General features: G+C 34.3%; 1 protein-coding gene across 7 annotated transcripts in view; it reads right to left on the reverse strand.

The window, feature by feature from the left end:
- The window catches only part of LOC6045008 (serine-rich adhesin for platelets), a 201,094-nt gene that overhangs the window by 21,446 nt on the left and 157,254 nt on the right, over nt 1–22,394 (reverse strand). For all 7 annotated transcript variants that reach the window (XM_038252366.1, XM_038252367.1, XM_038252370.1 and 4 more), the window contains one exon: nt 2,782–3,166. In XM_038252366.1, the coding sequence (XP_038108294.1) occupies nt 2,782–3,149 (368 nt within the window). In that variant the 5' untranslated portion in view covers nt 3,150–3,166. The remainder of the gene's footprint in view (nt 1–2,781; nt 3,167–22,394) is intronic.

A 22,394-nucleotide genomic window follows, 5' to 3' on the forward strand; every position in this document is an offset into this window, starting at 1 on the left:
ATAGAGCATTTTCTCAGCTTTTCAAAAATATTGTTTTCAAATGTGGGCAAACATGGAGACTTATTAAAAAAAATAACTGCGACTGATTTCAAAAAAAGTTACCTAAAAATGACTATATCTTGAAACCGGTGCACTTTATCAAAATTTTACTATGGTACTTTTTGATTGCAAATTCGATTTCGCATCGAAAAATTAAGTTGAAAAATGTTTGCGACCAATATTTCGATTTTTTGAAAAAAAAAAAAAAAATGTATTGATTCAAAAATTCATAACTCAAAGATTTTTTACCCATTCTGGAAATTTATGAAAAGGCACTTTATGTCCCCTAAAACATATCAGAAAATAAAAAAATTGTGTTTTTTTTGCAAATCAAGTTTTAGTGTTTGTCATGTGAAATTAAAAATCACCAAAAAAATTTTACCGTGTACAATGTTTTTTAGTGTAGTCCTTATCCATATCTACAACTTTGCTGAAGACACCAAATCGATAAACAAAATCATTCGAAAGATACAGATTTTTGAATTTTCATACATCATTTTTGTATGGACAGCTGCCAAATTTGTATGGAAAATTATATTGTCAAACTAATGATGCAAAATGGTTTTTTGGGCATACCGAAGGCACCAAAAATGTTTCAGCCGGATTAAAAAATACAAAAATTAAAATTTATGAAAAAAGACCGATTTTGTGGAGAATTGCTCTAATGTCTCTTAGTCAATTTGATATAAAATTTTCTGAACTTAAAAAAAAGTAACAGTAATTGTCACTTATGGTCACTTTTTTTTAAATCGAAAAACTGCAAATATTTCACTGAAATTTTCGGTGGCTTTCACTTGAAAATAAGACACTTTAAAAAAGAATACGATATTTTGTGAAAGTTAGAAGTTGTGAAAGTTGTAGAATCGTACGCACAGTGTGAATTATCAAAATTTAAGTATTTCTGAAAAAAATGTATTTTATGAAAATATGGGTGTTTGCGAATTATAATATTTTTAGTATTTTCGAAAAATATGATATAATGTTAAAAAATGGACTATTTTAACAAAACAGAAAACTCTCAAAAGTAAAAATGCATTCAAAAGTTCGCTTGGTTTGATACCCATAATGCAAATTATGATATTTTTAGTATTTTCAAACAGTGCGATAGTTTGTAATAACTTGAGTATCTCAAAAAATGTTTCCAAAGTGACAATAAAATAAAAATTTAGCTTTGTTTGATACCCAAATTACGAATAAATATAAAAAAACGATATTTTGTGAAAATTTTAGTATTTTACCAAAAATAAACTTCAAAAAATGGTAATGCATTAAAAATTTAGCTTCTATTGGTATTGGATACGACATTTTGTGATAAATATTAGATATTTTTTGAAAAATTTGATTATTTCACAAAAAAATAACTTTAATAAAGTGTAACTGCATTCAAAATTTTGCTTCGGATAAAACCATTGTGTAAATTATGAAAATTTTAGTATTTCTGCAAAAAAAAACGATTTTTTAATAAATACATGCGTGTTTTTTCAAAAATGCTAAATTTTGTGAAAACTTCGGTATTTTACACAAAAAAAAAAACTTGGATAAAGGAGAAATACATCCAAGTTCGCTTCGCTTCGTTTGGTATTGCAAATTATAAAAATTTAATTATTTTCTAAAAATCCAAAAATTTTTGATTTTTGCAAAAAAAAATATTTTACTAAATTTTAAATGTGTTCAAAATAATGCAACAGCTTTATTATTTAAGTAATAAAACTAAATACTGTCCAGACTCGGTTATCCGAAAGCCTCGGAAAAATTTCACTTCGGATAATTGAATCACGAAAAAAAAAATGTATGTCTTAGTTTTGATTGACGAGCTTGTATATGTTTCCTAAACTACTTTAAAGTGGTTCAGATTTTTAAATCCAAGATGGCCTAAATGACGGTGATGACGTACAGAAAAAATGATTTTGTTATTTTTTAAAGCAATTAACCAGTCAAATTTGACCAAATGGGGTCGCAAAGTTCGAAATTGATGTTAAAAGCAAGAAAATTAAAAAAAAAACACGTTTTTTTTGTTCGTACCATACAAACCTTCGGATAATCGAAACTTCGGATAATCGAGTCTGGACTGTAAAGCGAAAATGCATGTGCTTTTTCAAATAATGCAATATTTTGTGAAAACTTTAGTATTTTACAACAAAAACTTCGATAAAGTGGAAATGCATTCAAATTTTGCTTCGTTCGCTTTTTTTAAATACGATATTTTCTGAAAATTTCAGTCTATCACAATTTTTTTTTTCATAATTTTGTTTTGGTTAGTAACCACCGTACGAATTATGAAAGTTTTAGTATTTCAGCAAAAATTACGGCATTTTATATAAATGTTAGTCTTTTACAAAAATTTGAGTATTGTAACAAAGACTCTAGTTAAGTGAAAATTCTAACAAAATTTTGCTTCGCTGCTTTTCTGGTTGTTCAAAAGCCCCTTGAAAAGTTATAGTACTAACAAATAAACCGTACTCTCCGCAAACCGACTGCTCTGTATTGAATTGAAACAGCATTGAGGGGCCAGGATAACGAAGCTTTTGCGCACTCAAATTAGTGAGTTGGTTGCAGAGTGCAGCCAAACACACACCGAATGAGCCTCATGATGTTGTGGGAAATAGATGATTACAATGAAATAGAGAGGAAGTGGAAGTAGGAAGAAGCTGTCGGGGGGTTTTCACTGCTCCCGTGATGATAATGACCATGTTCGCGGGATGTTGACCAGCTAGAACCTTGCGGAGGTGCTGGCGAACTTACCCGAATTTCGGTGTGGTCTGCTCCGGGCTGGTGCCCAACGGCGGCGATGGCGTGTAGGCCTCGGGTTCGAATAAGGGATGCTCGTCGGAGTAGTCCGAACTGCTGCTGCTGCTGCTGCCGGAATCGCCGGAAGTGGTCTGTGGCTGTCCCTCCGCCGACGATGATCGTGGCGATCGGTACGGACTGCTGGATGCTGGAGAGCTGTTGCTGCTGAAGAAGAAGGGTGAACTCGAGAAGGGCGAGGATGTGCGTTTTGCGTCAGTTGATGACGTGGCGGCAGCGGGGTCGGTTGAAGAGTAGCGTTGCAAAAAGGATAAGGTCGGCGACGACGGATCTGACGCAACGGACCGTCGCGCGGCTTTTCCCATTGCTATGGAAACATTCTCTGGAAATGGGGAGAAAGAGAGAAGATCCTAATTAGATCATGGTTTGCATTTTCATTGAGTCATTAACGGTGTGGTGAGAATGTTTCGGCCGATGACTTGATCTTGAGCCGACTCTGTCGGTTGTTTTTTTTTGGTTGGTTGGCAAAGTATCAATTTACTCACAAACAGAACTTGGCAGAAAATGTCTGGCATTCAACGTGAGAAGTAAACAAAACTATGAACAAAGTATTAGTTTTTTTTTGTAATTTTATAATTTTATCATTTATTTTAGATAAATTGGAATCATTCAAACTTTAAACAAATTAAAATCAGTATCTTTTGACCAAATTTCAAACAACTTCTCCCACTATCCACAACTTCCAAGTGTTTATCCGTGAACGACCAGCAAGGTTTCGTGTGGAATATGATCAGTTCGGAACGACCAGCGAGTGAAATTTCCTCCTCCCAGGGCCAACAAAAACTTGCGGTTTTACTCGAATTAATCCAGAAGGAAGAAGGCGGTGGCGGGAAATGTTGGAATGTGTTTTGGTGGTTGGTCGGTCGGTCTTTTGTGTTTATCGCGAACGAATGAAAACACGACGACGAGCAGCGATGGTGGGGTAAGGTTTGTATGTACTAACTTTTGTGGGTGATGGGAGAAAAGTTGTGGGATTGGATGGAGTTGATCTTTTTTTGGGTTTGTTTGAGGTGAGTCGAGTTGAGTAGAGTTTGTCTTGAGTTTGGAGGAAGTCAAATTACTGTTGTTATTGTACAAATTTTGGATGAGAATAATCACTGCCGCAGTCGCAAATTTAAAGAAGTCGGAATGTTTTCAAGATTATATATATATATATATATGAGTTAAGGTCAAGGCTCAAGTTAAGGCTCAGTCAAAGTTTTTGAATTTTTAACAAGACCAGTTCTATTATAATCAAATACTCAAAATTCGTTTCTGCGAAAAAAAATTATCGGTATAGCTGTTAACAGATTTGTCCAATTTTCACAATTTCAAAAAAAAATGCAATTTCCAGCATGCTTAAATTGATAATCAGTGCATGAAAATGTATTTAAATCTTTTCCAATTATAAAAGGAATTGTACTTATTTAAAAACAATATCCGTCATCCTCGGGACAAAAACGATTTTTTTTATGAATTTCAACTCTGTGAAATCAATTTTTTATTACTTGCAATTCAAGTATCCAACCATGTAAAATTTTGTGAGCATTTTGTTTTTATAGATTTTTTTTGAAAGTAACCAACTTTTCTCAAGCTACCGAATTTAGAAAAATGCTAAAATTTTCATAATTTTCAAACGATGCGAAATTTAATGCATTATTATTTTTAAATACTCATATTCATATATCAACTATGCGAATTCTTGTTAACACTTTCCCCTTTTTCTAGAATATTTGAAACGTATTTTTCCTAAAAATACAAAATTCTATGGAAATTTGATGTGCAATTATGCTTTCTGGGAGACTTTTTAGATACTAAATTTACGCACCATACTGAATTTTATAAAATCACTCACATTTTCATAATTGAGCAATTCCATGTCAAATATCCAGGTTACTATACTACACTGAAAAAATATTATGTTTTTAGTTATTAGCAATGTAATTAGCTTATATCTGTAAGCCCATTTTTTCTGTTTGAGTATTAAGACACGGAATTCTGATTACAAGGACTATTGTATCGTGTTACCCATTTTTACTGTTATTAAGCATTTCCAGATCTATAACACAGTTCCTATTGAGAGGAAAAGTGCTGTTCCATCCAGATGCTGTAAACTCCATTCCTTGTGCCTTGTGCGCTATGTATCGCTAGAACCGCGGTGACAATTTTTTCGTGTCATTTTTCAAGCTCTTCCCAGCAGCTATTATTTGCCGCGCGGGGTCTTGTAAAGACAATTGTCTTTTTGCGGCGCTACTTTTGCGATGTTCCCTTTGCTCTGATCTGGACAATGCGACTGGACTGCAGTGCAATACCGATCGGCTGGGCATTATTTACATGCGAAGACACGAGGAAAGTATTTTGAGAAAGAGGCGCAAAGGAATATCCCAAGATCGATCACATGCTTGAAGAGCACGTGAAGCAACCGTTTTATACTCATACGGTTGCTGCTACCTCTGAACTTAAACCTAAGGCTGCCACCCTGAGAAGAACCCATGACTTTCCGCTTATGAGGCGAAACCCGTAACCATTCGGCCACAGGAGGTTGGCCTGTAAGCCCATACATCCAATTGAAATGTGGTCAAAGACAAACTTATGGGAAATTGGACGAGCTTTCCGGTAAAAATATTTTCGAGACCGAAAAATCAAGTCTGTCATATAGAAATTGCCAAAAACCATGAAAAACCCAATTTTTTTCAACATTTTTATTTTTAAAACCGCTGTAACTTCACGAGGATTGGACTTAGGACAATGGTCAATATTGAGACTTTTATGTAAAATTGTCTGGAGAATCGATTCCCGTATTCGGTTTTTGAAAATTTTGACGTTTAGAGCACTTTTCAAAAAAAAAAACAGTTTCAGTAAATGATTTTTATATTTTTTTAGGTGAGTTGCTCCATCCTGCATTTTTCGTGATTCTTTTTGTAACATCTTAAGGCTATTTTCACAAAAAATTTGAACGAAAAAAAATCGTGGGCTCACCTTCAAATTTGACTTTTAAACATAAAAATCAAAAAATCTCATAAAAGTAGTGTGTTTTTTTCTTTCAGTGTATTTTTTCAGAAAGTCCGTCAAATTTCCTACAAGTTGGTTTTTGACCACTTTTTGATACGATGCAACGGCTTCGAGATACAGCAATATTTAAATAACGAAATACAAAAATATTTAAAACACTTACGCCCTTCTCAAATGTCATTATCGAGTGTAACTGGCTCCATATACACAAAAATGGCTTCTATATGCCTAGGATAACATGTCTTCAAAGTTTCATTGAAATCGGAGAGGGTCGAGAAAAAAGTACCTAAAAAATTCCTGTTCGGACGGTGGCAAATAAAACCAGATTTTGTATCAGCTAATGCAGATCAAACTGTAATTATATTTTAGAATTCAATTTTAGTTCGTTGTTTTGTTTTTGTTTGAAAATTGTCTTACATTGATTGGTTTGTTTTTGTACCGTTTTGTACCGAAACCTTCTCGCTCCGCCTTCGACACTGGCAACCTATCGATAATTTTAATATTTATTTACAAATAGTTCTAAGTTTTAATCTGTGTAACAACTCACAAATTACCCCAGCGGTGACGACTGCACCTCTTTGCCGGGCGCTTTTAGTTTATGTTGCCTGTCGCGCGGTTCTGTGTTTCAATGTGTGTTAATTGTCATTGTTCACTTTGGTAGTAAATTACGTGTTACCTGTTCTCCACTGTACTGTACTGTTCAATCCGTCCTGTCCGAACTGTCTCGTCCTGGCCGACCCGTTTCGAAGTCCGTACTAGTAGATTTAGGAGTTTTTAATCTGTTCCCCTTCGCTGGAGTGTTTGTTTACGTCTCACCTGGATTTATTGTGATCGTCTAACCAACTCGTGAACACGTCTGCATGCCCCGTTCTAACTGTTGTGCACTAAAACTGTCCTTCGTTAGCCACAATCACTAAACACTCTCCTGCTCGTGGAAACCTCCAACTTCTTCGTTCAACGCGTTTTCTGTTTGTCCTCGTCCCTACTTTTACTCCTGTTTACTTCCTCCTCTCTTGATTCTACTTTACTATAATTTGTTTATGTTTATATTTGTGTTGTGTTTTGTGTAGCGCTGCGTGTGCCGTGACCCTGCCGTGTCTTCGCGACCTATGTCGACTTGGTGGCAGTGTTGTCGGAACAATTCCTGTTTTGGGCTGGAATTGCTCAATTTACACTATGGTTATCAAACGTTACAAAATTTTATATGCATTTTTACATTCCTAGATTATTTTTTGAGAAAAACCAATATTTTAACAAAATACCGTATTTCATGAGTATTTTCATGAAATACGAAATATTTTTATAATTTTTAATACGATTATCAAACTATGCAAAATTTTGTGTGCATTTTCAATTTATTAAAGCTTTTAAAAAAAATACTAAAATTATCACAAAATATCAAATTTTAGGAAAATACTCAAATGTTAATTATTTTTATAAAATATATATTTTTAATTCAATAATTTTATATTTTTTACGAATCATTAATATTTTTACAAATTACCGTACTTCATATAAACATTTATTTAATATTCAAAGCGATATTTTGTTTACTGTTACTTCATTGGAGTTTTTGTAAAAAAAATTGTATTTTTTCTCAAAATACAAAATTTCATGAAAATTCTCAAATTTTCAAAACTTTCGATAAGAGGTCCACGCTCCATACACAAACATAACATTTTGTAAGGAGAAGATGCCGCGCATGAAGGAACCTTTACCTAGAGTTGTTTGGTCAAATCAAATTTCAACAATATACTGTAATTCGTGATAACACTTAATTTTTTAACCTTTATTAATGTGGGTATCAAACTATGCAAAATTTTGTTTGCATTTCACTTTTTAAGAGTTTTATTTAAAGGAAATTCTAAATTTTTGTCGAAATATTGAATTTTTGGGAAAATTTTATGAGTTTCATAATTTACAGTAAATTGAACGATCCAATTTTTCATTTGCAATGTAACTTTATTAAACTATTTTTGTAAATCATCATATTTTCACAAAGTACCGTATTTCATAAAAATAATCAATTTTTGATTATTTTCCATAAAGTTATAATATACCTATATTTTCAGCGTTTGATAACAATATCGAAATTTCTGTCAATTTTAGTATTTTAATTGAATGCGATATTTTGTGAAATTTGGAGTATTTTATGAATATGATCAAATAAAGTGAAAATGCAACAAAATTTGGCATCGTTTTGCAAATATTTAAATTTTGACATCGAGCCAAATGAAAATCCATAGTTTTTTTAAAGTCTTATAAACAAAATTATCAGTTTTAGCCTTTTTTGAATAGCCCTGACTCAAGGTGGTTTAAAGAACGGCTAAAAATGTATAATTTCATTATATTATTTGAGCCGTTGCAAACATTTTTCAAGTTTATGTCGCCCACTCCCCTCTTCAAAATCGGTTCGAAAAATCAGGGGGAATTTTTTTTTCAAAAAAAAAAAATATTTAGAGGAAATTGTCTTACCACCTGAAAACAATTAGAAATGCATTTTACTGCGTTTCAAATCATATTTAGCATGTGTTTTCATATTTTGAGGAATTCCAATGTTCAGCACCGCAAAAAGTTTTTTTTCGACGAATAAAAATCTCCTCAATACTTCGATATCTTGAAAACTAATGATTGCAAAACAACTGGGCAGGTGTAACACTGGGTGCAGAATAGTGGTCCGCAAAGCGGCCTCAATTTAGAACTGTCAAAGTGGAGCCAAGTTACTGTTTGAAAAATGATACAAGAAGTGGCAAGTATAGTAATCGATCTATAATTTATTTTGTCAGGAATAAAAAAGTCGAGAGCGTGGAGGTTTTGAGGTATTCGAAGTCAACAAATTTTAAGAAGAGGGTTGAAATCAAGATTGGCACACCCAGAACTGGACATCGGCATACGAGAGGACAAAGAGCACGATTCGGTAGTAAAATGGTACTGTGTACAGACTGAGAGGATAAATCCCGAAACTACCGAGAGTACTTTTCTCATGGGTTCATCTTCAAAAAAACTTCATCTATCAAAAAAAAAAAAAGTACCGGTACCAAGACTCGAGCCCAAGACCTTCGGCATATTGAACCGTGCCTTTGCCGTATGGGCCACCATGTTTCGGTGACTAAGTGGCGGTAATTTGTTCATATAAGCCACTCAATAGGATGAACTGTTCCAATGAACGAATGAACACGCGAGAGGACTATACTCTCGCAAAATAGCACTTTCCTCACGTTGCTTCTCGTGAGGACTATCCTCTCGTTCTTTAACTTTGGGTGCATAATTCGTCGCTAACATTTAAATATGCGCTATGTCTCACGCAAAACCTATGTTTATGACGTTTTTTGAAATGTTAGCGACGAATTATCAATAACTATGAATGGCACTAGCAAAATAATATTGAATAAACTTACTCCGATATCATCACTGCGCTTCAAAGTTACAAATCTCGGAACTTCTATTCGGTTGCTCTTCTGATTCATACATTTCCACCCACTTCTGACGCAATTGTTCGGCACGTGGAAAACAAAGGACTTTTTGGCTGCCCATCGTTAAGTCTACGAACAAAAAACGCGAAGTACTTGATATTTTAGCGAAAGTTTAAAAATCAACAGATCCAAAATGTTTCAAAACAAGGCACTTTAGCAGCAAAAAATATGTCACGCTTGAGCTTGAACGTAGCCTTCTACTTTGTTTAATTTTACAGCTGTAGTACAGTTGTATTGGTGGGGAGCAGTGGGGATCATTCGGAAACCACACAGAAAAAAATATGTGAATTTACTCGACACGGAAAAAATGAATCACATGTAAACTCAGTTGATGTAAACTTGAGATTCGACGTAAACGGTTGAATCACACGTGAAATCATGTTTTTACGTATAATTTGTTGCAAATTTACATCAAATTGCATTTAAATTTAAATGTTTAATGACGTGCAAAAGTGTTACGTCATAAATGATGTAACATTCGGAAATATTTTTTTGTGTGCACGTTACGCATTCTGTCTTTTCAGCACCCAGGTGTAACATGCACTTTAAAACACTTTTTTCATCCAAATGTTGAGACGATGGCTTGTTATTTCAAATTTTATATTTTTTTATTTAAAAATTGTTTTTTTTTTTTTATTTTCGCATTTTTTGGGAAATTGTTAATGATGTAGGAATATGAGTGGGTATAAATATTGTAATAATTTTGCAACGGCAACCACGGAACATCCGAATGCAAAAAAAATATTTTTGCTGACAGCCCCAAACCCAATTTGTAGCGCGTAGTTTAGTTCATGACGTATTCAAGACAGATAAAAAAATGTTACGCTTTCTAAATGACAAAAAAGGGCAAACCATATCAAACTATTAATCGGCTTTAGTTTGCTTTCAAAAGTCACTTCTGCAAAAGTGGACTCTAAATACCCTAAAAAGGTTTTATAATCTGAAAGGTTCCAAAAAATATACAACTCCCAAGCGAATCGAAGATGAATCCCGATTTTTGCCATCGTCGATAATCGAAGCAGTCCCATCGAATTCAGGGAAAAGCTAAATGGTTAGTTTATTCACTACGACCGAAAAGTTTTTTTTACGTGGAAAGCGCGTCCGTCCTAAATACCGAGAGTCGTTCAGCAGCAAAAAAAATGGGGATCCCAAAAAGGATTCACTCGGTCTCTCGCACACACTTTTGGCAGGGGTTGGCCCAATTGAATCCTTTTTTCCCGGTGCCACCATTTAAATAAACGACATCATCCAATTACTGGCACCCGAACGGGGTCGAAAGTGACTTCACGTGTGTGTGTGAAAATTTGTGTTGGAAAGAAAATCCTCGTAAAATCGAATTTGATGGTGTTTGCTTTCGTCAAATGGAAATCGAACTCGAGTCGTACTGACGTTGACGTCCACGTCCTTGAAATGTTCGGAGGGAAAATTGCTGGTGAAGGTGAAGCTATAGGCGCGAAAACGTGAAGTCACAATGGCGGCCTGTTGACTGATATGGCGCCGATGTTTTGACGAGTTTGATTGCTACTTTTTGAGTAACATTGACTTGAGGGTTCTAGTCAAACATTTTAACGATGTCAATAAGCTGTATAAAATGTTGATTCCATCATAAACTTTCATGGAGACGCATGGTTTTTCGTTGAACCTCCTCCTCAAATGTCACAATTTTCCGGCAAATCCAATTTCGGCTCCATTTCCGATGCAAACTCTCAGCTTTTTAATTAAATGCAAACTGATTTGCATATTGCCACCAGATACAGGTCAAATCGACGCACGCACGCACACCTTTCGCTTCCTGGAATACTGATGGATAAAATTCGCACCGGCGCGCGGCTCTCATCAGGATCGTTCGTGCACAGCTCACGTGCAAATGACACAATTTCACCGCCATCGCAGTCAAACTTCCCCCCGGGGTGGGCGGTTCGGCACGTGCGATAGACACCAATTGGAACCGAAATTTGTTTTCAAAATAAGCCTGAAAGGTGTTGCCTCTGGGAAAACCTTGCGATTTTTTTTTCAGATTTGTTTTATTAAATGTATCGTTTTTAACATAATTTAATGCAAAATTCTAACATGAAAAAATATCTTCAAAAAATATTAAGGGGGTGGATTGACATTCTCAAGAAAAAAAAAAGTTCTATATTGATTTCCTAACAAATTGAGCTGACTACTCAACGTTGCGTATGTTTTTCGCCTCGTGTAAATGTAACCGTAAATGAAATTTCCAAAAGTTCTTTGGGACACATACACACGATTCCCACGGTTGTTGATTTGGGACCAACCAACCAATCTGTCTCGCCTCATAAAGACGAATGGGGGAAAAGGGAAACATGAATGTGTAATTTACATTTGAACATCGGGTTTGGAGAAACGTGACTCCTGATAACGGTCGTGACGGGAGCTCTGCTGCAGTTTGAGTTGCAATTTTTGGAAGACGACGTGAGACGAGTTTGATTGATATTTGTTTGACAGCACATCATGCACGGTGCTCAAAATACGTTATTATGAAAAAAAATATGCACTCCGAGATTTTGGGGTCTATCGATTCCTTACACCATAGCGCATCTCTGTGCAAAAAATAAAAACATTCGCTGATGTAGTTTTCGAGATACAGCCCTTTTAAGATGTTACATCCGATTTTTAATAAGAAAACCAAAACAATCAATACAATTTCAGCACTCTAAAGAATATGCATTTCGAGATAAAGGTGTTTTTTGCTTCATATGACTGTCAAGTATCTCTGGGCCAAGTTTCAGAAGGTTTGCTGATGTAGTTCTCGAGATACAGCCATTTTAAAATGTTATTTCCGATTTTTTCAAAGAAAATCCATAAAATCAATAAAATTTCAGCACTTTAAAGAATATGCATTTCGAGATAATGATGTTTTTTGTTTCATATGACTGTCAAGTATCTCTGGGCCAAGTTTCAGAAGGTTTGCTGATGTAGTTCTCGAGATACAGCCATTTTAAAATGTTATTTCCGATTTTTTCAAAGAAAATCCATGAAATCAAATTAATTTCAGCATTTTAAAGAATATGCATTTCGAAATAATGATAATTTTTGCTTCATTTGACTGTCAAGTATCTCTGGGCCAAGTTTCAGAAGGTTTGCCGATGTAGTTCTCAAGATACAGCCATTTTAAAATGTTATTTCCGATTTTTTCAAAGAAAATCCATAAAATCAATACAATTTCAGCATTTTGAAGAATATGCATTTCGAGATAATGATGTTTTTTGCTTCATATTACTGTCAAGTATCTCTGGGCCAAGTTTCAGAAGGTTTGCTGATGTAGTTCTCGAGATACAGCCATTTGCATATTCTTTGAAATGCTGAAATTAAATTGATTTCATGGATTTTCTTTGAAAAAATTGGAAGTAACATTTTAAAATGGCTGTATGTCGAGAACTACATCAGCAAACTTTCTGAAACTTGGCCCAGAGATACTTAACAGTAATATGATGCAAAAAATACCTTTATCTCGAAATGAAAATTCTTTAAAGTGCTGAAATTGTATTGATTTTATGGATTTTCTTTGAAAAAATCGAAAATAACATTTTAAAATGGCTGTATCTCGAGAACTACATCAGCAAACCTTCTGAAACTTGGCCCAGAGATACTTGACAGTCATATGAAGCAAAAAACACCTTTATCTTGAAATGCATATTCTTTAAAGTGCAGAAATTGTATTGATTTTATGGATTTTCTTTGAAAAAATCGGAAATAACATTTTAAAATGGCTGTATCTCGAGAACTACATCAACAAACCTTCTGAAACTTGGCCCAGAAATACTTAACAGTAATATGATGCAAAAAATACCTTTATCTCGAAATGAAAATTCTTTAAAGTGCTGAAATTGTATTGATTTTATGGATTTTCTTTGAAAAAATCGAAAATAACATTTTAAAATGGCTGTATCTCGAGAACTACATCAGCAAACCTTCTGAAACTTGGCCCAGAGATACTTGACAGTCATATGAAGCAAAAAACATCATTATCTCGAAATGCATATTCTTTAAAGTGCTGAAATTAATTTGATTTCATGGATTTTCTTTGAAAAAATCGGAAATAACATTTTAAAATGGCTGTATCTCGAGAACTACATCAGCAAACCTTCTGAAACTTGGCCCAGAGATATTTGACAGTCATATGAAGCAAAAAACATCATTATCTCGAAATGCATATTCTTTAAAATGCTGAAATTAAATTGATTGCATGGATTTTCTTTGAAAAAATCGGAAATAACATTTTAAAATGGCTGTATCTCGAGAACTACATCAGCAAACCTTCTGAAACTTGGCCCAGAGATACTTGACAGTCATATGAAGCAAAAAACATCATTATCTCGAAATGCATATTCTTTAAAGTGCTGAAATTAATTTGATTTCATGGATTTTCTTTGAAAAAATCGGAAATAACATTTTAAAATGGCTGTATCTCGAGAACTACATCAGCAAACCTTCTGAAACTTGGCCCAGAGATATTTGACAGTCATATGAAGCAAAAAACATCATTATCTCGAAATGCATATTCTTTAAAATGCTGAAATTAAATTGATTGCATGGATTTTCTTTGAAAAAATCGGAAATAACATTTTAAAATGGCTGTATCTCGAGAACTACATCAGCAAACCTTCTGAAACTTGGCCCAGAGATACTTGACAGTCATATAAAGCAACAAACACCTTTATCTCGAAATGCATATTCTTTAAAGTGCTGAAATTGTATTGATTGTTTTGGTTTTCTTATTAAAAATCGGATGTAACATCTTAAAAGGGCTGTATCTCGAAAACTACATCAGCGAATGTTTTTATTTTTTGCACAGAGATGCGCTATGGTGTAAGGAATCGATAGACCCCAAAATCTCGGAGTGCATATTTTTTTTCATAATAACGGTATTTTGAGCACCGTGCATCATATTAGGAGTTTTTTAGAATTTGAGTAAAATAAAGTGTAGGCAAAGTATTATTGTAAAGTGTATTGATTTTTCGTAACATTGTAACATTAAGTTACTTAGGTGCTATCTTGTTTCAGGATTGCTGAAAAGAAGTGGATCGCGAAAATTCGCATTTAAGCGACGGTTTGAAATTTGTAAAAAAATAGTTTTGAGTTTCGCGATTATACCTATACTTTTTCTTGATACTTAAATAACAGTTGAGCAATTCTCTACGAAATCGGTCTTTTTTCTTTAATTTTATTTTTTGTATTTTTTAATCCGACTGAAACTTTTTTGGTGCCTTCGGTATGCCCAAAGAAGCCATTTTGCATCATTAGTTTGTCCATTTAATTTTCCATACAAATTTGGCAGCTGGCCATACAAAAATGATGTATGAAAATTCAAAAATCTGTATGTTTTGAAGGAATTTTTTCATCGATTTGGTGTCTTCGGCAAAGTTGTAGGTATGGATATGGGCTACACTGAAAAATATGATACACGGTTAAAACAATTTTGGTGATTTTTTATTTAACTTTTTGTCACTAAAACTTGATTTGCAAAAAAACACTATTTTATATTTTTTTATTTTTTGATATGTTTTAGAGGACATCAAATGCCAACCTTTCAGAAATTTCCAGGTTGTGCAAAAAATTTTTGAGCGAGTTATAAATTTTTGCATCAATACTGATTTTTTCAAAAAATCGAAAAATTGGTCGCAAAATTTTTTGAAACATTCGTAAAATTTTCCGATCATTTCGAAAAAAATATTTTCAAAATTTTCAAACCAAGACTAACATTTTAAAAAGGCGTGTGGATGTGAGTGCCACCAAAATGATGAGAAATGGTCTCGCAAAATAGAAATTATGATCAAAAGGGCATTAAATGTGATCTTTTTGGCCAGTAAATGGCATATATTTGCGTGATAAGTTTATAGACTAAATCGTATTTTTGAGCCTAAATCGAGCATCAAACTCTTCATATGACGAAGATAGGTATTTGATTAGAAAGGGGATATTTCCTCTAAATATTCAAAATTCTGTATCTTTGAAGGAATTAATGGATTTAGTTTCTTCAGCAAAGTTGTAGGCGCACATGCATCCGCTCTAACTCCTCTATTAGAAGAACTTGTTTGGTATTTCGCGTAGATGATTCCCGTAGATGACTCCCAAAGACCCAAAGAGATTATATTGAAACCCAAGAGAGGGTAAGAACCTTTAAGTGTACTTTTAAGTTCTTCTTGAGAGCTTACGAGCACAGCCACAGTATGTATGAATGCGCCGAAAAGATAAAACACCATAATTAACTAGATCACTTGCGAATAGGTAACAGTCATTGGCCACCAACGGCGCCCGCCATGTCAGTTTGTAGACCTCGATTTTAAGGGACGGGAATGTTAGTTAGCGCAGGTTGCTACTAGGGCAGCTGGTTTACCCTGTGCTTACACCCCACAAGCGCCGGGAACCTAAAAATTGGTTAGAAGGATAGGGTGTTTGGTCAGGATTCATCATAAAAGATGATGATGCGACCCAAAATCATAGTGTTTGTTGAAAGGTATTATATATTATTCTCAAGGCAAGCAATCGGACGCCCGCCAGAGGTGTAAAATTAGTAAAAAAAATCAAATTCTTCATTAGATGAGGAATAATAATATGCTAAAATACATTTTCTAACGAATAAAATCTTTTATCTTTTTATTTTCTAATCAATTTGAGTCACCCTAATCAGATATCATATCCTCAGCTGCTTTACTATTTAAAACAGGTTATGTATTTGAATTTTGTTAAAATGTTTTTTTTGTTTTTCTTTCTATGCGATTTAAAAAAAATCATATCTTATAAGAATGAACGAATATGAACCACCCTAGATCATCTAAGACCACCCTAGTTGCCATAAAAACCAGGTTCGACCACGTTTGTCCACAAACCAATTTTACCTGCATTTGAGCTCACTAAGAGCAGTTTTGATACTGATTAATGCGATATTCATGTAAATTTTCTCATAGAGCATGGTACAAAATCTCATAAAATGACCATTTTTAAATCGCTGTAACTTGGGTTTAAGAAAAACCCTTTTGAGATGTTATATTCATATTAAAGAAGAAGTTTTGAGCTTTAAGATGCACCGCGGAGCGTATTTTTTGGTGTCTCCCTCGAAAAGATACAAACATTTGAAAAAGGCCTATTTAAAACTTTAAAAACGCTGTAATTTTTTAAAAAAAATGACCTAGCGACTTCGTTGACATTTCAAAAGACGCGTATTTTTATGCTCTAAATATGTCCTGAAGACACCAAAATTGCCAAATATAATACAAAAAAGATACGCAATAAAAAAACTTTTTTGATGGGCCACCCTACTGCTTTTCATATAAAATGCTGTAGAATGATCAGATTAAGAAATAGAGATTTGGTGTATTCGACAAAGTTGTTTGAAATGGCTAGTACTAAAATACTGTCGAAGACAGTATACCTCTATCTCATCTCGAAGCGAAGATAGTTTTTGAAAATATTAGAAATTTTTGGACCACCCTAAAATTGTTTTGACCAAAAGATGTAGAATTTCATTTTTAACAAATGCTTCTTAGACACCGAAGCTCGAAAATGCATCCCTGAAGCGGAAATAAATTATTCCTGCTAAATTTGCGTTTCCGACCACTGTGCCCGGGGCATCTGGAATCGGTCACAGCTGATCAGAATTGACTGTTTTACTAATTGGTAGGCTTAGTGATTTTTTACGTACGAAAATAGCCAATTTCACGAGGACCTCAATTTCAAATCACCAAATTTCACACAAATTTCGTGGAACGTGAAATTTTTTGAAAAATGAACTCTGAAAATCTCATGTTTAATCCACAGAAACTTTTTTAAGTTCCACGGGAATCATCCACCCAATTATCGGTAAAATTAAACAGGACTCAGAAAAAACGAAATGTTTTTAAAAGATGAATTTAAAGATAAAAAATGCTCTTCATTCTATGTTGAATAAAACAAAGTATGATTCTTTCAATTTCTTTTGAAAATATATCCTTCAAGCAAAATTGTTCTTAAAATTTTTACTACAGCGAATGAAAATATTACCAGATTTAGTTTGTTTCTAAAAAACTCAAAAATATGAAAGATTCTTCAAATGGTTCATATCAAACTTTTCAATTGAAATCTCATAAAATTTACTTAAATAGTCTTTATGGTTGAAATATTAATTATGATGGTATTGGAAAAACAAAACAATTTGAGAAAATTGATAAATTTCAAGAATTTCACACCGTCCGCGAAATCGTCAAAATTCACTAATGAAACAAACGGTTTTCACTCGCTTAATTCTACAGTAGTTCTTAAGAATATTTTTATTCTTATTTGAGTGCGGTAAAATATTTTGAGAAAAATCGTTACAGTTTCACACAAATATAAAATTTCACAGGACTTCACGGAAAAAGCCAAATTTCGCACATTTCACGATGTCCGCGAAATCGTGAAGTTTCCTTAATAATTGGACACCAGTAGTAGTCTGCTCTGTTGAAATCATAATGTTTAAAATGCCACATAAATGAAAAACCAAAATATTTTTTGAAAATTCTGGCTTGAAAGGAAAAAATCAATCAAGCATGATTATTTTTTCCACAAAAAAAAAAAACAAAAAGAAAAATTATTAAGTCTCGTAATTGGCCTTAACTACTATGCATGATTGTTTATGATAATTTAAACCAAAAAAGGCAAGTTTGCTTTCTGATTGTTAGTAAAAATTTCCGTACTGTAACGCCATTTCATAATAATTCATAGAAATGTTAAGGTGGGTCTCGTGGCGCAGGGGTAGCGGCTTCGGCTGCCGATCCCGATAATGCTATGAGACGCGGGTTCGATTCCCGCCTTATCCACTGAGCTTCTATCGGATGGTGAAGTAAAACGTCGGTCCCGGTTTCTCCTGTCTCGTCAGAGGCGCTGGAGCAGAAATCCCACGTTAGAGGAAGGCCCATGCCCCGGGGGGCGTAGTGCCAATAGTTTTTTCGTTAACTTTTGCTAAACTGTATTTTTCAAGCAATAACCTTCAACTTAAACACACACGGTTCCCCTTTCCTCGCAAGAATGAATTCATAACAAACACTTCACCTCCTAGCAAAGTCTTCCCATAAACAAACAACGGTGCGAGCGATTATTTACCCAGCTTAAAGTCCACCAGCTCAAAACTTATTATTGACTCGTTCCCTCGGTTGGAAAGTGAGCGGGAGTCATGTTGTTGTTTACCCCGTTTCGGTGGGTTCGATCTCTTGAATAATTATTGTTTTCAGGTGTCACATCGCGCTAATACTTGATGTTTTATTCATGAGTCCGATCACGACAAAGTTTGCCCCTTTCACGACAGGATACAGTTTCGAGCAAAACACTTTGGAAGTACTTTGAGGCAGCTCTTTCAACACACTTCAAAGTGTGTGTGTCGCAAAAGGGGGTGACTTGTTCTGAAGTGGGGTGCTGTCCTCGTCGATGAAGTGGATAAGTGTATTGTTTTTCAGTGTCTGCTCTGGCCTTCTATGGGAGCAAGTGTTTGCCATCGAAGGGTATAGAAAGGGCTTGTTGAAAGTGCTTAAAAGGATTTTTGAAAATTGAAAATCTTTTTTTTTTTGTTACTTCTTATTGATTTGAAATTTACTAACCGAAATTTAAATTTTCAACCATAGTCAGCTTTAATTTAAAACACACAGAAAGGGCATCAAAGCTTCAACTCAACCATCACTTTTCACCTCTCCAAAAGGAACATAACAAGAAAAGGAAAGGAAATGCAATTGGCAAACAAAGAGTGCAAAACAACCACGTCAAGATGGTTCTCCGGCAAAACCTCGCCATATTCTGTCATCCATTCGGTATTAAGCACAGTTTGACTTTGTTTTTCAGCACACATACACTCCACAGTAGGTTTATTGTACTTACTACTAAGAGAAGCTACTACACAGTTCATCTCTCTGTTCTTTGAGGCTCACAATGGGACGCCAGGAAGGGCTGAAGCAGTGAAGAGGACCGGAAAGTCCGGATCCGGGTCGAGGACTCTACTCTCTGCCCTCCATCCTCGGGTGTTATACGGTGGTAAGCTTCAACACAAACAGACTCACACATACATACATACATACATACACATGTGAGTTTGATGCCAACCCGTCTCGGAATGAATTAAGACCAAAAAGCAGCTGGGACTCTCACTTTGGACAGAGCCCAGACGGTGTGGCACTGGTGTACTGTCTTGTACACCGAGTTGACCCTGGGCGGTGTTGTACGTGTGCAGTGTGTATGTGTGAGTGTGTGTTGCAGTTACAGCGAAACACAATAATCAGCAGCAGCAGCAGAATTAAGGACAACGGGACAGGAATTAAATTCTGCCGCATCATGAAGGGTTGAGGTTAAGGGTTAGGGTGGTCCCATGTCAGGCTGCCGAGTTGATAGGGGACAACTGAACTATTAATCAATTCAGTACTGAATAAATAATTCAGGAAGCAAATGGCTTGTAACACGTCCAATATTGATTGATATAATAAAGATCATGCTGGGTTGATAACTGTTGTACTGTGTTTCACTTAGAAAAACCGCAATGAAATATATTATTAAGTTACTTTTGTCCCACAGAAGTATTGATTTTCTATCTCAAATAAAATATAAATAAGATGGGGCATTTTTTTCGTGCATACTATTCAGTTGTTTAGTTTTAATTTAAAAAAAAAATCTGCAATAGAGAAACTATCCCAGAAATAACCTTTTTTTTGAACATGTGTTTTTTGTTTAAATTGATTTGCAATTACTTTTTTTTTGTAATTCAGAATTACAAAAAAATCACGGTGTAACTTTGTAATTTGTGATTACCTGTCCAGAAATATTTTCTGCGTTTAAATTTTTCACACTCGACTTGTTGAACAATTTTGATAGTTAGAGTTTTGAATAAGCTTCTATTTTTTTACAAACACACTCACATTCAAATTTTGAAAATAAATAAAGAATTTTGAATTTGCTTCATTGAGTTTTGTAACAACATTGTGCATGCTTAATTATTGAACCATTTTTTTTAACACGCGCCCTACACTAGTTGAATTTTTACCAGGATTTTAAATTTTGATCACAATATATTTTTATAATTTATGTTAATCTGGGTAACGTTATTTTCCTTTCTCCTTCCGTCAGCCGGTGTTGAAGTCCGCGTCGGCTATGCCCCTTAACGCAGATCCAATGTGTCAAATATTAGCATGAACAATGTTGTTACAGTCAGGGTGGCTACCAGATTTCCCGTTTTTTCCCAGTTTTCTCCCGGTTTCGCTTTCAAATATCTTGAGAACAAAGCAAGCAAGTTGTAAACAAATCCGTTTTTATCTGTTTCCAATCCAAACCTCTAATTTCCCTTATGATTGGGGCTCTACAGTACAATCTCAAAATAAAAAAAAAGTTTTCAATTTTTAGAATAACATAAATTATTATTAGAAAGCAGGAAATGGAGTGCCATACAAATGTAAAAAAAAACGGTACCTTGAAGCTTTTGTTGCATCGATTTATTATCTTCAGTAAGTTAATACATGCATTCATAATATAAATTTGAAATTTGGGATTTTTGGAAAATATTTTTTACTAAAAAAAACTTTCTATAAAACCCAAATACAAAATGGTAAAAATCGTAAAAAATGACCGTTTAGCATTTTTTTCAACAACACAAATTTTATTTAAAAATGTTGTCACCCCCTTCAAAGTTGCCCTGAAAAATCAGGCGGCAAAAAATATTTTTTCAAAAGACATCAAAATGAAAATTTGAAATGAAATCTGTTTAAAGTGCATTCCCTTGCGTTTAGAATCATTTTTAAGCATGTTTGGGTTGATTTAATAAATTCTTGAATTTTTAAAAATTTTCGATCTTTAGCTATCGCAAAAAGTTTTTTTTGTTGTTGACATTTTTGTTTTCGTCAAATCTTACATTTCGTCGCCATCGTGCTAACTTGTCGTACGTGCATTTTGGGCCAAATTGAGTTAAGAACGCCATTTTGTGCAGCTCACAATGCCTCACCTTTTGACCTTCACAGATCCCCAAAATTCGATTTCAATCCTGAGATATTCAACAAAAACCGAAAAAACTCCGAGCATTTTTGTCACTTTACATATGAAAGTAGTTTCAATCTTGTCGTGCTATCTTGTCACTCCATGAAAATTGATGTAAGTGCGACAAAAGGCCAAAGGGATTTCAGGCCAGGAAAGTCAGGATGCGTTTGTCGCACGTACAAGCTAGACTACCGTAAACATTTGTAATTATAACTCGGGAATCCAGCAACCAACTTCAACCAAACTTTGGGACAATGCACAGAATGGTGAGCCAAACAAAACGTGTTTGTTATTGTTTACATTGCGTGCTCTCGTTTTTGAATATTCAAGGTCAAACATTAAAACGCGTTTTTCTCGGAACGTTAAAATGGCGGGTGCGACAAGATAGCACGACGACGTCGATTTATTAAAGACTAATGATTGCAAAATAAATGAACTAGTGTAAAATGCATTTCAAACACTTATTGCATTCAAATGTTGAGACTATGGCTTATTCTTTAAATTTTTATATTTTTTATTTTTTTATTCAATTTTGTCTCTATAAAATAGACTGGTTTACAATTTTGAACATTTTCGATCCATTCTTTTGTTGCCGCGATACAGGCCACGAAAAATATGTTAGAAGAGTGTATTTTGTGTGACATTGGAAAGAAAAATCTTGATCTTTAAATTTAAAAAAATCCTAATTTTAATGTTATGCAAAACTAATATTTTAGCAAAAAACGTTATTTAATCCATTGGTTGTTGCCTTCCTCTCATTTATAGTAATTCCAACCCGCCTAAATTGTCCACATGTTTATGGATCTCCCCTAACGTTCGCAGCACCTAAGAGGTCCTAATAAAAATAAGTGATGAGTAATAAAACAGACTACCTACAGACTTTTTGTTAAGATTACGGCCTTTGAGGAAAATGGCACCCTCTCTTTTTAAACTGCTTGTAGTTTAAGATAGGTAAGTCAGATCTTGAAAATTCTTACTCCACCTAAAAGGTCTTCTCATATGCTTTCTAAAAATATATAACATGTGAGGGTTTCATGAAAAAACCACCCTTTTTACCATTATTTTAATTTAATATGAAACAGTTTTTTTAACATAACTTTTTAA

Source organism: Culex quinquefasciatus, chromosome 2 (genome assembly GCF_015732765.1).
Source record: "Culex quinquefasciatus strain JHB chromosome 2, VPISU_Cqui_1.0_pri_paternal, whole genome shotgun sequence".
Taxonomy (NCBI): domain Eukaryota; kingdom Metazoa; phylum Arthropoda; class Insecta; order Diptera; family Culicidae; genus Culex; species Culex quinquefasciatus.